The sequence below is a fragment of the Garra rufa genome, chromosome 1, assembly GCF_049309525.1.
Source record: "Garra rufa chromosome 1, GarRuf1.0, whole genome shotgun sequence".
Lineage (NCBI taxonomy): Eukaryota > Metazoa > Chordata > Actinopteri > Cypriniformes > Cyprinidae > Garra > Garra rufa.
In genome coordinates this window covers 40,428,554-40,446,618 of record NC_133361.1, presented here as the reverse complement: position 1 = coordinate 40,446,618, position 18,065 = coordinate 40,428,554, and the positions used below count along the sequence as shown (strand labels likewise).

The following is an 18,065-nucleotide window of genomic DNA, read 5'->3' as shown; positions in this document are numbered from 1 at the left end:
CAATGGGGTAAAAACACCCTATTATCCTCCAAAGCCGCATATCTTACTCTTGCCATACATTCTGTACCATTATCACCATCAGCCAGTTAAAAGGTCCCTCTTCTCATTTCATCTCTCAAAATGTCGTTTTCACTGGCAGTTCTTCTGGGGTCCTTAGACAAAACAGCTCAATACTGATCTTACTGCCATAATTCCATGTCTTTTGGAGAATTTGATTATAATCTGATTGGTGGTTTTCACAGAAGACTGATAAATATTAATGAACTAAGAATTCCATCTGCTGCCCACAACTGAGCCTAACATAGCACTATATTGAAATAACTTAAATAACTTATTCATTCTTCCTATGCAATCCCATCACCTCTTGTGCCTTTTTGGACAGGTTAGATCGATGTTGTGTCGAGAAACACACACACAGAAAATGTATACCTGCCAGAAAGTGATCACAGGGTAATAAGCAGTGCTCTCTCCAAGCTGCTTTGCTCAGGACTGTCTTGGCCTAAAGGGGAGCAGGTACCCATCTCGTCTCTCTCCTCGGGGTAACTGTTTGTTTTAGGCAAAGTCATTTGCAGTGCACACCAAAGAGCGGTCCGGGCCTTTCTGGTGCTGCTGCACAGGTCCTTCACTGCAGATGCCAATAGAAGTATCTCTGTAAAATGTGAATTTTTTAAAATATTTTTTAATACAAATTATATTCACACAAGATACACCTATGTTAAAGTTTTAGTTCACTTTCAGAATAAAAATTTCCTGATAATATACTAACTCCCTTGTCACCCAAGATGTTCATGTCTTTCTTTCTTCAGTCGAAAAGAAATTAAGGTTTTTCAGGAAAACATTTCAGGATTTCTCTCTATATAGTAGAGATGCACCGATTGCAATTTTCTTGGCCGATTCCGATTTTTCAGTAAGTGTGACCTGCCGTTTCCGATTTTTTTAAGTACTGTAATGAAATCATATACAGAAATATTTTCTTTAATTAAATTTATTTTATAATAAAATAAATTATTAAACATTACAGGATCTTCTTACAACAAGATAACTTTAACAACAAAATAAATTGCTTTGTGCCTTCGAAAAAGGTATCAAATTAGTTCCTGTAACTAACATAGTATAGTTATACTAACAAAAATCTTTTCCTCAATGTATTTTTATTTTATTTTATAATAAAAGAAATGAATAAACTACAGCATCTTCTCTTAATAAAATAACTTAATAAAATAAAGTGCTCTGAGCCTTGAAAACATTAGAAATAATGTTGTATGCGGTGGCGCAGTGTGAATGAATGAAAGTGTAGTAAACGTCAACGGATTTCCCCTGCTCAGGGAGTAAGGAGAGATGAACACTGGGCAGGGACCATGTCAATCGGAACACAGTTCATTCACAGAGCTTACTTCAAACGAGCGGGTTATCTGAATCAGGTGTGCTAACTAAGAGAGACATGCAAAATATGCAGAGTGGGTGGCGTGATCTACCACATGACCAGCCAAGCTAAACAAGCGTTGACTTTCGACACTTTGGCGAGCTTTGGCTTAGACTCCGAGCGCTAGCTTTAGCCGCTTTCCCCTTTTCAAACTGGGCATATTCAGCTGAGTGATGGTTTTGATGATGGAAGTGTCTTATTAGATTTGTTGTTACGAACGTTTTCGTGGTTGTTCCCTCACGTTGTATTTTGGCCTTATAAATGTTACAAACTGCGATCTTTGTGTCATTTTCACTCACACCAATGACATGTTTACATGCGACTGTGACGTAATTAGGAACTGGCAAGAGGAGAAATTGACCAGCCAGTCACCGATCCGGGCCGATCATGCGAAAAATTGGCCAATTCCGATCACTAGCCGGTCAATCGGTGCATCTCTACTACATAGTGGACTTCAATGGGGATCAACAGGTTAAAGGTCCAAATTGCAGTTTTAATGCAGCTTCAAAGGGCTCTACACGATCCCAGTTGAGGAATAAGGGTCTTATCGAGCAAAACGATGTCAATTTCTAAAAAAAAAAAAAAAAAAAAGTAGTTCATATACTTTATAACACAAATGCTCGTCCGTGATTTCATGCAAAGGTTGTAAAAGGTTAGTTCTTCGTCTGTGTACTTCAGTTACAAAAGGTAGGTTAAAACTTTTTCTCCAACTTCAAAAATCATTTGACCTTTTTTTTAAAGGGTGTTTGGCTTTGCAAACACTGGGTCGGTACTTCCACCCTTCATTCATCGTGTGACCTTTCCAACATGATTCTGTAATGCGTGAAGACAAGCTAGTGCAAACGAGCATTTGTGGTTAAAGAGTATACAAATTGTTGTTTTTAGTTGAAAATGACTGATCGTTTTGCTAAATAAGTCCACTATATCACTGCAAAAATGCTTTTCTTACTTAGATTTTTTGTCTTGTTTCCAGCCAAAATATCTAAAAATTCTTAAATCAAGAAGGATTTTTCAGAAAAACAAGTAAAAATTAAGTGAGTTTTTGCTCAAAACAAGCAAAATAATCTGCCAATGGGGTAGGCTAAATAATCTTATTTCAAACATAAAACAAGATTATTTTTCTTATCCCATTGGCAGATTATTTTTCTTGTTCTAAGCAAAAACTCACTTAATTTTTACTTGTTTTTCTGAAAACAAGACAATATTTTTTAATGTCTAGAAAGTCCATCTTGATTTAAGATTTTTTTAGATATTTTGGCTTTAAACAAGACAAAAAAATGGAGAAAAAACCTGGAATGTTTTCTTTAAAAATTTCTTCTCAACTGAAGAAAGAAACACATGAACATCTTGGATGACATGGGGGTGAGTAAATCATCAGGAATTTTTTGTTCTGGAAGTGAACTAATTCTTTAACTAAGCAAATGTTCTGTTACTAAGCAGTACAACTAAGGGTGAGTTGGACTTCACCAAGTCCTGTTTCTTAGGACTATAGCTTCAGACTAGTTTATATAAGATGTGTATGTGCCTGCTTCTGTTACAGCGTATGACTCACTAACCTCTGTCCTCTCTAAAGAAGGCCGCTGACTGCCTCTGTCTGCTGCTAGCATTGATGAATTCATCCTTGCGGCGTGCCTGAGTGATGTAAATGACCTCCAGATGCCTGTCCAATGCTGAGCCGATATTAGCATGAAGCGGAGAACTGCGCAACTGTTCCATCTTGCCTAGCAAACCAGCCACCTACAAACAAAATGCAATTCTGCATTAAAATATGGAAAGTTCATCTCATCTGTAACTATCATTTAAAACACTATCAATTTGATTTTAGAATATAAGATCACAGTTGGCAAAAATAGAAATGATACATATGTTTAAAATATTTACTTTCTATGAAGTTGTCCATTTTCTACTCACTACTACAGTAATATTAGTAAAACCTGAAGACAACATTACACTATGGATGCTTACAGAATAAAATAATTTTGATTATTCTTTCATGATGTAATAAATAAACAGTAAGAATGTCAATAATATTAACTTTGGTAGTAATAATTAAATATATTATTTATTTGTTTTATAATAATTCTTTTTACATATTATTTTCTTTACATTTTTAGAAAATGGGCCAGTTTTACTAATAGCCTGACCCAAGCAAACCGTCTTTAGGTGTTAAAATAGTACTGTCAGGATTTACTAAAGATGCACAGTGAAGAATTAGCACCGAAAAGGCGTGGACACAGTTATTTTTGCACCTGACCTTATTGAATATGCATTTGTAGGTGTTTCCCTTACAGACATAAAATTTATGGGAGGAGATTATTCAAATGAATCACATTTTTTGGAATTGCACTCTCTAATGATAATTTGCCCTGTTTAGTAAAACTGGCCCATAATTTCTTTGAACTTAGCAGGCTCACTAGCACTCTCTTGTGGTCCCCTGTTTGAAAACCCTTGGTTTAAATTTTTTGAGAAATACTGGACTGACCCTGGCCTGTTCACGCAGTTGGTCTACAACGAGTCGGTCCAGTCTGGTGGGGTTTGGAGGCATTTTGGGCAAAACATTACTGGTCACCACTGACAGGCGTTTTCCTGGGTAAGTCTTTGTAAGAACACCTTCAGCCTGTCAAAAAGAACACATTACATTCTTTTCTTACCTCATCATGCTTGTAAAATGAAAACAGGTCAGCCTGAACATGGTAATTTAGTAGCATGATTCATCAAGACAGAATCTGTACTTTCCATAAATAATTTTTCTAAAAGAAATCACTGTTTTTGAAGAAAACATATCAGAATTTTTCTCCATATAGTGGACTTCAATAGGAGCCAACAAACTGAATCTAGTGAAACGATCAGTAATTTGTACTTTACTTTAAGCATTACGCAATGTTGGAAAGGTTACATGTGGTTAGTTCTTTGTATGTGTACTCCGGTTCAAAAAGGTAAGGTTGGGCGAAAAACTCCATCTCATTTTCTCCAACTTCAAAATCATCTGACATAGTTGTTTAACCTTGTTTTGTAAAGAGAGTTTGAATTTCTTTGCACATTCACTTTGTAAACACGGAGTCGGTACTTCTGTCTACTTTCCAGCGTGACTACATAATGTGCGAAGTCAAGCTAGTGCAAGACGAGCATTTGTGGTTAAAAAGTACTTTTTTTTTTATTTTGAAAATGACTGATCGTTTCACTAGATAAGACCCTTATTTCTCTGCTGTGATCGTGTAGAGCCCTTTGAAGCTGCATTGAAACTGCACTTTAGACCTTCAAAACATTGATCCCCATTGAAGTCCACTATATGGAGAAAAATCCTAGAATGTTAACCTCAAAAACATCATCACACCAAATAGGAAAACTGATCCACTCACTAATCGGCTTTTACAACCTCTTTGTGTTTATAATCACGCTCTTATGAACTATTCTAACTCAATCTATTAGTAAAAATATTTTTTAAACAGACTTGGCAGAAGATAACTGGTGGTGAAGTTGAAATAGTTTGTTTATAGCCTACATTTAGCTTTTTACTTCTGCTGATTGCATATAGGTTTTAAAATTCAAGTTGTGTTTATTTGAGAGGATCATCATGATGAACAGGGTGTGTAGGAATCTAAATTTTTGTTGGTCACTGAACTCATTTTCTGCAATAATCCAAAAGCCATTGGAAAAATCCTTTTAAGGAAACAAACAAGATGCTAACTTCAAGGTTGGCCTACAAAAATACCTCAACACTGCAGCACATACCTAAAAATTCCTACATGAATTATGTCTCAAAAACTCACTTACTTGCTTTCTCTCTTTTTCCAGCATCCTCCACTGCTCATAGCATTCCTCCAGGTAAAAGTGTAGCTGACTATTTGGGCTTCCAAATGCCTTGCCAAACCCAGAGAACGACCCATCTCTGGAAGCTTGGCTTAGCCCAATACATTCTTGTAGATAGGGGCTGAAGGGTGAAATATCTCCATCTGGCAGGCGTTCATTCATGTCGATGAAGGGCACAGAGCAGTACGGCAACTGGGACTGCGACTGAATCGGGTGGCATGTGTTTTTTCTGGGATCACCCATCTGGTATAGGAATGGGAAAAGTTGTGAAGGTGTAGCTTTGGCTGAGTTTGAACTCACTCCGTTATGTCTCATTTGTCCTCCGTACAAACTGCCCAGCCCCTGATACGGATTCTGCAGGAGTCCTGGTTTTTTGTCTGCCTCTTTGGGGAAACCAGGAAGTTTGGGTTTTGTGCTAAATCGCTGAGAGAAACGTCCATCAACCATGAGGCCTGCCGTCAATCTGTTGTTCTCTAGCTGAAGGTCAAAATCTGAAAAATCCACATTTCCCACTCCCTTCCTTAAACCCTCAAGACTGATCTGGCCTATTGAACCATGTAGGTTTACTGTGTTCCCCTGGCTTAAATCAGCTGGGACTCTTGCTGCAGGCTGGAACAGCTGCTGAGAAGGAAGCAATGGCTTTGCAAACCCCTGTGATTCGTTGTTGCTGTTGGTCTTTGTTGAAATCTTAGCTTGTATTTGATAATGGTTTGACTGGATAGGCTGGTACTGCTTTACATTGGTTTGAGCTCTGCTGCTTCCTATCAGGCCAGCCTCTCTGTTTGGGTGAAGAGCTGGAGGCACGATGGTAGGAGAAAAACTCTTTAGTGGCCCAAACCCTGAAAATTCATTCATAGTATAATGACTTTGTTTTTTATCCACTCCTTTAGCTCCGCTTTGGTTGCGTGTCGCCTCTCTCCTAAAATTTTGTGTTTGAGTAATAAGCTCTGACATCCTTTGAAAAGGATGACTCTTCTGCTCTGCCATGATTTCCTCAAGATTCCTCTGTGCTAAAAGCCCATTCTGAGTAGATTCTCTGCAATAGTTCATATCCTGCTCTGCCAAGAGAAAGGCCAGTTTACTGACATCCTGCACGGAGATCGATTGGGTGTTTTTCAGTTTATCTTTGCTCACAGCTGAAAATTCATGAGTTGAACTGAAATAGGAGTCATCCATTGTTTGCGGAGGGCAAAAGGAGTTGTTGACTGTGTTCATATAATCAGACAGACAGTTAGTGGTGCCGAGGTATCCTTCATCCTTCTCAGGTGTGATATACTCAGGTTTACCAGACCTGGTCTGGTAGAGGCTAGAGCTGAATGTTGGGGGGGTGTTCAGGCCTGGGGGGCGAGGAAGATCTTGAGGAGAATAAGTGTCAGCCTCTCCATTACAGGTGGGGAAATTGCAGGGAAATGCAAAAGATTCAAAACCATTACAATTCTGAAGTTCGGCCCACTGAGAAGAAATATTGCTGGCTGGTTTAGGACAAATCTGGTTTGATGGGAATCCAGAAATGGGCGGCATCTGTACCTCATTACTGAAGTACTGCATCCTGTCTTCTCTCGTTAATTTTGGAGACCAGACACCTTTTAGACTAGACGGTAGCCTACTGAAAACAACACAAAATAAATTTAAAGAAAGAATTACATTTTTTGAATAAATTATGAAATTACTAAAGCTGTCATAACACGTTAACACAAAACAGGTAATTAATTGTTTAACATTCAGGGCTCCAGGCTGCGACTGAATTTTGTGAGCGGTCGCACTGGCGTGACCACTGTATTAGTGTTGTCAAAAGTCCCGGTACTTCGGTACCAAGTCGGTACTAAAAAAAATTAAACGTTGCGGTACCTTGTTTTCTTAAGTACCGGTGGTACCGACTATCCGGTCAACCCGGTTCTTGATACGCTATACAAAAGGTGCGCACACACGCACTGCGCAGTTGCGCTCTCTTCATTAAAGCACCTGTGGTGCTGCTGATGCCGCGGCTCTGAATCCACTTGTTGACAAACAAGAGCCAGACTTACTCCAAATATTTTGGATTTGCGGCTGAACAAAGCGAACATCATAGATCATCAAAAAACTATTTGCAAAGATGTCGTCTAGGTTCTCTCGAAAGGACAAAACACCTCAAAGACCGACTCTGCGATCAAATGAAAGAGTTCAAGCAAGGTAAGTTTCATTTTAATTTCATATTTAGAGCTTCTGTCACGAACACTACTGCATATTTTAATTTGAATGTCAGACTGAAATAAACATCACCGTTTGTGTAGTGAATCGTTAGCATAAGCGCGGCTAACGCTAATATGCTGGCCTTAATGAATTTGAAACAACGCTCCTATAACATTTGTTAGAGTAAAAAAATAAGGACATGATGTATTTACTATTTTTTACACAAATGACTTGTGTATCCAAAATATATGTGTTAGAGAATGTACAAATGTATGTGTCGTTAACAATGTTTATGTCCTTAATATCAGTCTGTCAGAAAACGTTCTAGACTTATTCTTGGCTGGATAACTCTAGCAGGTTTAAAAAGCTTTTTAATAATAAATATGAATGCAGTTTGGATTAAATAAAAGTACAATCAAATAAAACACGTTTTATCCCCTGTTTAGTTTGGTAATACTTTACAATAAGATCAAATTCATGCATCATCTAATATAAACTTAGAGTAAGTGAACAATATATTTTTACAACATTAATTCATGTTTGTTCATGTTTAACAGATTAACATGATTTTATGCATTAGTAAATGTTGAAATTAGCCTAACCTCACGAAGAATAATTGCCATATAACTACTGTTTATTGTAAGGCAATGTTATCTAATAAATGAAAATTGTAAAGTGTTTTTAATACTGCAGTTTTCATCTGTGATAGACACTTGTCTTAATATATGTAATCTTATCTAAATTTATTATAACAGCTGAGGTTTGTTATTTACTGAAAATTCATATATTTTTGCTGGTGTCAATGATCTAATGTCGCATCTGGTCAGACTTAGCCCACTGCTTTACTTAAGTATATTATATTTTCTTTTTACAGCTGCAGATTGAGGAAAATCATGAAAGACCCCAGCGAACTCCAAAACAGACAACAGTACAGATGTTTTTCAGCAGAAGCAGAAATATGACAACTTGTGGGTGAAACTTGTTTACATTTTTTATTCCTGTAATTTATTTAGATGTTATTTAATTACTAAAATGTTTACAATCCTTGAAATACTTTTTTAACCTGTGGAAAAAATGTTAACAAAATTTTATGTAAGTATAAAGAATGGCACTGTTTTTTTTTTTTTTGTACATTTTATTTTTGTTCAACTTTATTAATAAAAAATTGTGTGTTGCTCAATTAATATGTTATTGTGTTTTGCATTGGTACCGAAATACTACTTCCGTATTATTATAAACGTAAGAAAGAATGCAGTGTGTACTATGGCAGAGTAAAAGCAAAGTCCCTTTAAGGCCTTAAGGGTATTCTATAGTCTTTGGCAGAGTTTCTCTATGGCTCTGGTCTTTGGTAAAAGTCGCCAGCTCTGGTTGCCATAGAAACATTTCATGCACGTTATTTTAATGCAGTGTAAACATCACAGACAACATTAATGTGACTGTTCATTTTCGATCTCATATTTTGTTGCTGATGTGAAATAAATAAATGTGCAAGGCTTTTTATTTCACATCACTCATGAAGGAATCCATGATCACCGACCGTCCATTTACGTTAACTCCTCCCGCGCTCTGCTTCTCGCTGCTGCGGTCACGCGACACGCATTTTTATTTATTTAATCTTCTTTTTTTTATTTCCCTCTCACACTTTTCTTATCATAATTTTACAAGTTGCAAGTTACAAAACACATGCAAAGTGGTGACTGACACTGGCAGGTGCGATGTTCTCCGATGGACTCGGGTATTACACACAAGTTAATCATACTCGGGACCCGAAGTAATAGATTTGGACCCGACCCGGACCCGGCTAACTAGGGCTGGGCGATATGGCTGAAAACTATATCACGATATCAGTGTTTCATATCGGTCGATATCGATAATTATTGATATTTTTATGACCCATTTAAAATAAGGACCAGGAGAAAAATATATTACACTCAAGCATTTTTATTTTAAACTTAACCTGCCTCTGATCATAATCCCCTCAGTTATTAAGACAGAAATGTCAACAACCATGAAAAAAATCAAATAATTAAAATGTAAACATAAGTCTAAAGTCACAATATACACTTAATTATCTCTTAATCCTCAATTCAAACCCCATTCATTGTCGATGAAGTGAATGGTCAAGCTAATGTATGGCCCAGAAGTACGGCTTGACCACAGGTCAGAGGTTGTTGCAAAGTACTTGGCTGATAATATTTTTTTCTGCACAGATTGCTGGTTGCCAGTAGCCAACATTACTTCTTTCCCGGTACTTTAGCCTATACTTTGTGTAATAACAAAAATATTTATTTAAGTGAAAAAATAAGTCCAAAACTTTCAACATTTTGAACAATAGGGCCTTACAATGTTTTTTTTTTCCAGAAATTCTTGTTTTAATTTTTCTGATAATCAAATGAAAGCAAAATCACTGATTTATTTTTAAAAATAAAAATAAATGGAGCTTTACTGTTAAAATTAATACATAGAAGAAAAATTATATTCAGTTAAAAAAAGGTTTAATAATAATAGTATTTTTTCAACAATTAAGTGGTGACTCTTTATTTTAATTTTTTATCATATATATTGTTTTATGTAAATTATTTAAATGTGAACATATAAACACCTACATTATACTGTACAGTAATACAAGACTAATATTGTTCTGTTACATGTTAAACCGTACTTTTATTTTGACAGGTTGCCGTGAAGTTTCAGTGTGTAATACAGTATGAATGATGCTAGTTTCACTAATGAAACGGTAAAATTGACAAAAAGTGACACTCACAGCAGCTTTGGAGATGTATTTATTGGAGTTTGTCTGTTCATGTGAGATGCAAAGGCCAAAAATTAGCGGGAGCGTCACGTGTGCTGCAGTATGCGTGTAGTGAAAATAAAACGCGTCTCCTCCATTCATACATATAGAGGCAAACGGAACATGCAGGATTCTTATTGAAACGGTCTTTTTGCGTTTCAGTTTTCACAGACACTAGTCCATATCGTGATCTGAATTAATTAACAGACCAACTTTTGATTTATTGGCCCAAAAATCGACGAATTCCGCGGCATTCCGCTCTATAGTAAAGTCCGTTTTTATGAATGGAGTCCGCGATCCCGTCTGTGAGGAGACATTGTAAACGCGCGATCATGTAGAGACAGAAACCAAATGCCGTCGTGTAAATAAGATAAATAACATAAGGCTATTTAGTTTGTTTAATACAACAACATGGACCCGTTCTGTAGGAAAGATAACCTTAACTTCTATTGTGATCTGGCGCTATGAACTGAACGTTAAAGGGGGGCTGGGCGGGCCGACGAAGAATACAAAATATCGAACGTTTTATCGAACACATTTTTTATTGATATCGATCTCTTGTCTATCGTGATATATATCGTTATCGTTTTATCGCCCAGCCCTACGGCTAACCATTTAAAATATAGGGTCCTCGGGTCTCGGGTCCTCTGTGAAGAGCTCTACATCAAATAGCAAACAAAACAAAAGCATAACAAAACCGTGCTACATTTGAAATGCGCAGTGTGGACCATTTATGAGCTTAGACCACAACGCAAACACATTTGTCCAAGCTCAGAACAGCTTTACTCGGAAACCTCGAAAACTCGGAAGTTGATTTTGTGACACTGTTACTGCACAGTGCTACGAGATCCAGTGAGAGGCATTTGAATTCGCAGCACAATAAATAAGGTCGCTGCGGGATCTAAGGAGAATCATTCAAATTCTGCCCAAAATTCTTAACAATGCGGATGTATGTCAGAAAACCAGAAGTATTAATGCCAACTTAACCATCTTGTTGTGTCAGAAATAGTCGAATGTTATTACATTATTCATTTCAGGGTTTGTACAACCTTTTGAGAGAAAAATTCAAGCACTTTTCAATGACTTTCAAGCATTTCACACAACCATTTCCAGCACTTAAGAGCTCTAAAATGATCCAATTTGAATGTTATTTTTAATAGGATGACCAAAATATACTTTGTGGTAAACAAACACTTACATAAAATTAAAAAAATACATCAAATAAAAATTATAACCAGTAGATGGCAGCAGAGGAGCACTTATTAGCTTATTAGTCATTTATTTCTACCTTTTGCTTCATGCTTTGAAATTATAAAATCACTACTATGACATATATAAACCTTAAAAGAAATCAGAATTTGTCAGAGTTTTACACTTTTTGTGTATGAAGTAAGAAAAGTCATCAAGTGCCTTAAAAAACACTTATCTTCAATTTGTGACTAAATTAAACAATCACTAAAGTTGATGGTCAATTCCATATAATACTATAAAAAGAATAATGGTACATTTAATAAGAGTAGAATATTAGTATATTAGTATTAGTATATTAGTCTGGAGCAATAAGTTGTAAAAGCTTTGACACAAAAGTTGCTATAGTGGAGAACCCTTTTATCAGTCAGTTATGGAGAAAATTCCTCTTATTCATATTATGCACAACATAGTAATTTAAAGGCAGAGGACTGTATATCGAGGTATGTAAAATTGTTCTACTGTATTTATATTATTAATTTTCTATGCATTTTGTATCTTGAGGCATGTAAAATTGTGTCACTGTATTTATATTGTTACATTTAATTTGCAGTTCCTGTGATTGATGTATGTAGTTTTAGTATACTGTAATATACTTTAAGAGAAAAATTGCAAACATTACAATTACACAAGTGCCTACTATTTAAGTTTACATAAGAGATATAACAACAAAATTATGCGAATAAAATTTGTTTAAATTGCATTTGGCAGTATTAAATGCTGTTAAATTAGCTATTTTTTACAATAATTAGCTTTTTAGGTTAAAGGATTAGTTCACTTCCAAAATAAAAATTTCCTGCTAATTTACTCACCCCACCCTAATTTACTCACTCAAGACCTTGCCAACCTAGACGGCCATCGGCGCTACACCACAGGAACCTGATGAGTTCTCTACAATCGGACATTGGTACAAATTGCTGGTTTCGTCTGGCCAGAGGAGAACTGGTCCCCCGACTGAGCCTGGTTTCTGCCAAGGTTTTTTTCTCCATTTCTGTCACCTGTGGAGTTTTGGTTCCTTGCCGCTGTCGCCTCTGGCTTGCTTAGTTGGGGACATTTTCCAGCGATATCGTATACTATTTGAACTGAACTGACGATGATATCACTGAATTCATTGATGAACTGCCTTTAACTGAAAATTGATTATCTTCAATAATGCGTTACTTACACACAATTTTTCTATTTAAATACTGTGCAGTTGCTTTGACACAATCTGTATTGTTACAAGCGCTATATAAATAAAGGAGACTTGACTTGACTTGACCCCCATGTCATCCAAAATGTTCATGCCTTTCTTTCTTCAGTCGAAAAGAAATTAAGGTTTTTGAAGAATTTTTCATTCTGAAAGTGAACTAATCCTTTAATTTGTTACATAAATCAAGAAGCTCTTACTTCTCTGAGACAAATGAGGAGTATGTGTCCACTGAATCTGGTTCTTCCAAGATGTCTGACACTAATCCAAAAAGATCAGCCTCACTCCCACAATTATTGGCATCTACCAGATTTCTATACAAGATAAACATTATTTTACTATTTAATAACAAACCCTTTTTGACTCACAGTATTAGCATGTTAATATATAACATCCAATTTTTACAGTACGTATAAAAATAAAACTAACCTGTTATTAGGTATGGATTGAGGCCAGTTCACTGATTTACAGTCTTCTTCCTGGGTTGGCCAAACTGTGCAAGGCAGTTGTGCACAGTCTTGCGCCGGGCAGTCCGAGAATGGGTTGTATGACAGGAATCCGCTGTCTTTGAAGCTGTTCTGCAATTGAAAAACACAGCAATTGTTGCAAGTTGTTAACTGGATAAAATATATACATTAACAATACATTTTCAATAAGAATTGTGGGTACAAAACTATGGAAGTCCTTGAAATTCTCTGTGCAATTTAGTTAGTCTGTTATTACAAATGCTGCCCAGTTCATATATCTTTTGAAATATATATTGCAGCTCACAACAGACCAAACTTGACATGTTTTATATTTGGAAAAACATTCAAAACCATAGACACCTGACATTTTTTCTAAATAACAGACAGTAGTTTCAATTATTATACATTCAAGCATACTAAAAAATACTAAAATCATAACTGTATTTTTAAATTCCTTTAAGCAGTAAAGGCACAATCTGAAGAGGACTTTCTCACCTGAGGCTTGTTTGTGGAAAAGTAGGAGTCTGGTCCCGAATTATGAAATCGATCAAAGACTGCTCTTGCTCCATTTGCATCCACATTGATTTTGCTTTTCGCTGCATTATTAACCTGCATACGGGTAAACATTATACTATATGATAATGGACAATAATGACATGACAAAAGACAAAAGTTTTACATCCAGTCAAATGAGGCCTTGTGGGGATTTTCTTTTGCCTGGATACAACGACACATCTCTCTTCACCTCTAACGTACAGTTAACGTTAAACAAGAGTCGATATCACTGCCCTTCACTCTCCTTACTATGCTAATTATTATTTTAATTAGGTATGTGTACACCTGGTAATCTGTATTAGGTCGGTAACTAAGTTAATTTAACAAGTCGACAGAAAAAGGAAACTAGCCATAAGTTTTTCTCCTCAGAATTAGCTCTTACCTCCATTGACAATGAACTTTGCTGGCAGAGAGGCTCTTTCTAATAATTATTTCTGATATAAATAATAAATATATATGGTTCACGATTGTTCGAAGCAACTGATTTACTGTGGAAATAAATTAAAGACGACCAATGTCTTTTACATAAACCTGTCGGTTAAGACCGCGACCTCGCCCCTGTCTCGTAACCAATTAACCCGCGAAGCAAAGAGTTAGCGGTCTCCAGCCGGCAACTGTTTCTTACAATTCTATTGGCTGAACCGGCTTCAATTAGCCAATCAGAAAGCATCGCGAGCAGAGATGGGTTCAGCTGCGTTCCAGGCAGGTTTTTTAACTGTTAAATCACCACTTCAAACCACGACTCACGACTTTGTAGCGTTCCAGGCAAGTCAAGCCAAACTGCCTGCCTGGGCACATTTATGAATTATTATTATTTTTATATTATTATTAATTTGATTGCAACTTTATATTGTCCTAAGCTCTATTTTTTCACCGTGTACTACTTGCATAAACACCGCACCCATTAGGGCTGACATTGTTGTTTCACTGGCTATGTTACTTCAGAGCTCGGAACTGGGAGTACTTTGATCTAGTACGAGTTCACAAGTGGGAAATCACGGGTTTGGCTGCCGTTCCAGTGCACTTTCACTGGTAGAAGGTTGGAAAAACACGGGTAACGGGTTGCCTGAAACGCGGCGTTAGTAACGGAAGAATGCATTTTCCTTAAAATATGTTTATTTGTATTTTATGTATTTTAGCCTCTGGGATTAATTTTAATAGAATCAATAAATTAATTAATTCCCCAATAATTAATAATTTTTCTCTCGCTCTGTGTCTTAATTTTCTTTCTTAATTAGCCTTTTTAAATTAATGTAATCTATGCTATTGATTCAGTTTCAGAGTGGCATAACATTAGAAATTGCACGTTCCCCCCTCAATTTAGGGACCGTCTCTAAAGTTATATTCCACATTATTATTATATTATGTAAAGTGTTGATGTAGGTGTCAACTATATATTTTAGATTTTTGATATTTATTAAAATATACTGTCAAATCAAATATTGCTCTTTTTTTTTACTACCGAATGGGCTCAAACGCAAAATATGCCATAATTTAAAGCTCAATTCCTATTTGAAGAGAATCACTTATGGTCATAAAACCAACGGTAAAAAAGTGTTGATGTAGATGCTCACCTTTTAGATTTTTGATATTTATTGAAATAAACTGTCAAATCATATGTGACCCTGGACCACAAAACCAGTCATAAGGTTAAATTTTACAAAACTGAGATGTATACATCATATGAAAGCTCAATAAATAAGCTTTCTATTGATGTATAGTTTGTTAGGATAGGACAATATTTGGCCGAGATACGTCTATTTGAAAATCAGGAATCTGAGGGTGCAAAAAAAATCAAAATACTGAGAAAATCACCTTTAAAGTTGTCCAAATTAAGTTCTTAACAATGCATATTACTAATCAAAAATTACATTTTGATATATTTACAGTAGGAATTTTACAAAAAATCTTCATGGAACATGATCTTTACTTAATTTCCTAATGATTTTTGCCATAAAAGGAAAATCAATAATTTTGACCCATACAATGTATTTTTGGCTATTGCTACAAATATACCCCAGCGACTTAAGACTGGTTTTGTGGTCCAGGGTCACATATTATGTAAATATTGCTGTTTTTACTACCGAATTGGCTTGAAAGCCAAATATATCATAATTCAAAGCTCAATAGCATTTGAGGAGAATCAGTCATGAAACCAACTGTAAAGTGTTCATGAAGATGTCAACTATAATGGACACCTTTTAGATTTTTAATATTTATTCAAATAAACTGTAAATCACATGTAAACAAAATGCATTTTTTCAGCCACAAACACAAAATATGCCATAATTTAAAGCTCAATAGCATTTGAGGAGAATCACTTACAGTCATGAAACCAACTGTAAAGTGTTCATGTAGGTGCCAACTATAATGTACACCTTTCAGATTTTTAATATTTATTAAAATTAACTGGAATTATATGTAAATATTGCTACGTCACTACCAAATGAGCTCAAATGCGAAATATGCCATAATTTAATACAGAATGAACAGCTAGCGCAACTACAATACTATAAATAGATGCTACATGCATTGTATTGTCTTTTCTTATCCTTAATTAAGCACTGTTATCACTGTCATTAATATTACTAACCTAAACCTAAACTAAACCCAACTTCATCCAATGCTAAAACTCTTATACAAATATTTAAAATATGTGATCCTGGACAACAAAACCAGTCATATAGCTGAGACAAAAAATAGAGAGAGAAATTTGCCTGTAGCCTTCAGTTGTCCAAATGAAGTTCTTAGCAATGCATATAACTAATCAAAAATTAAGTTTTGATATATTTACAGTTGAAAATTTACAAAATATCTTCATGGAACATCTTTATTATATATCCTGATGATTTTTGCCATAAAGGAAAAATTGATAATTTTGACCCATACAATGTATTTTTGGCTAATACTACAAATATACCCGTGCTACCCTTGTGCGACCTTATGGACATTTTTGTCCATTTCAGTTTTGTTTTTTGTTTTAAATGTGTCTGTGTTAATGCCAACTGCATAAATCTCGGCTCAGGTGTGTATTTTTATTGAAATTTTAATATTCCACCCTCATTTCCTTCAAAAAAATCTATTTTACCCTCCGTACAAAAAATACTCACACTCAGGACCTTAAGGACAAAAATGTCCACATTGAAACCCATTAAAATTGAATTTTTTTTACCCCAGGGCCATTTGACTATAAAATGATGCAATATTTGCTAATAGGCATTCATTCTACCGGCAAGGCTTCAAATTTAAAATTTTTACCATTTTTTACTAGATTGTGCCATTTTTTCAAATTTGGCATATAAAAGAAATACTCACTTTTTTGTGTTTTCTGCTTATGCATCTTATAGTCTATTATAGAGTCAATTGGAAAAATAATGCAGCTATAATTGTGTGGGTATGTTGGTAAGGATGTCAGAGTGTGGTTTGCATGTGTTTACTGAAAATTTTATGTGTGTAATTAGTTTGAAAGAAATTATATTGTACTGGCAATCAAAAATCCCACTCCATGTAAATGAGTCTCACCCTTGGCAGGGTCATAGGGCCATATGAAAACTATGAATAAGGTCAAAGAAGGTTAATGTGCTTTGAGGATTTTTCTTTTTCACCCAAACACACATTTTAATCCTTGATTGCACTTTTTCATTTGTTATTGTTTTTGTACAGAGATAAAAGTTGAGCTTGAATTTGATGTAGAAGTTCAAAAGCCCCTAAGCACATTGTTTTTGTTTTCACCACAAGAAAATGCTGATTGTGTAGTCTGGTAGATTTTATACAAAGTTTGAGTGTTCACACAGCCCAGACAGGTGTTCACAAAGCAAAACCTATACATATTTGGTGCTTGAGGGCTTGATCATTTCATTGCTTGCAAGATGAAGAGACGTTACTCAGCAGAGGAAGCTCTGGAGCTAGTGTTGCCCACTGACAGTGAGCATTATGTAAAAAAAAAACAGCTTTTAAAGCATTACAATTCTGAAAATGAATGAATGTTTGATAGAAGAGATGCTGATAAAAAAACAGCAGTCAGTGAAAGTGGAAAAAAATATTAATATATAACATTTCTATGACAGTTTTTTGACATGGACATTTTTGTCCATTATGGCCCTAAGTGTTCGTTTTTAAAAAAAAAAAAAACTGACACTACATAAAAAATACAAATGCCTCAAAATGAATGTTGTTGTTCTTCATTGACACACCCAAGAAGCTAATAAGCAAACAAAAAAAATTCTGCTGAGCATTTAGTATATGGAAATTAACTACTATTTTTCATTTTTTCATAAAAAAAAACACCTGTGGCATTATGTAAACAAACCAGCATTTATAGGGTTACAATTCTGAAAATTAATGAATGTTTGGTATCTATGGATAGAACAGATGCTGGTTAAAAAAATCGATATCAGTGAAAGTGGAAAAAAA

At 35.4% G+C, this 18,065-nt stretch overlaps 1 protein-coding gene across 1 annotated transcript; it reads right to left on the bottom strand.

Annotated features, from left to right (window-relative positions):
• Nucleotides 1–443: 443 nt before the first annotated feature.
• On the bottom strand, nt 444–14,040 carry moto (minamoto). The gene is made up of 8 exons (XM_073832573.1): nt 14,035–14,040; nt 13,593–13,706; nt 13,060–13,208; nt 12,831–12,944; nt 5,198–6,839; nt 3,906–4,040; nt 2,980–3,160; nt 444–649 (listed from the first exon to the last, which is right to left on the bottom strand). The coding sequence occupies exons 1-8, from the start codon at nt 14,038–14,040 to the stop codon at nt 444–446; spliced, it is 2,547 nt and encodes an 848-aa protein (XP_073688674.1).
• Between the last annotated feature and the right edge of the window lie 4,025 nt (nt 14,041–18,065).

Excerpts from the sequence above, each read along its gene's own strand:
- moto (XM_073832573.1), bottom strand. Across the intron at positions 6,840-12,830 it reads TCCTCATTTGTCTCAGAGAA|TAGGCTACCGTCTAGTCTAA; the intron begins GTAAGAGCTTCT and ends TGTTGTTTTCAG. Across the intron at positions 3,161-3,905 it reads AACTGCGTGAACAGGCCAGG|GTGGCTGGTTTGCTAGGCAA; the intron begins GTCAGTCCAGTA and ends TTTTGTTTGTAG.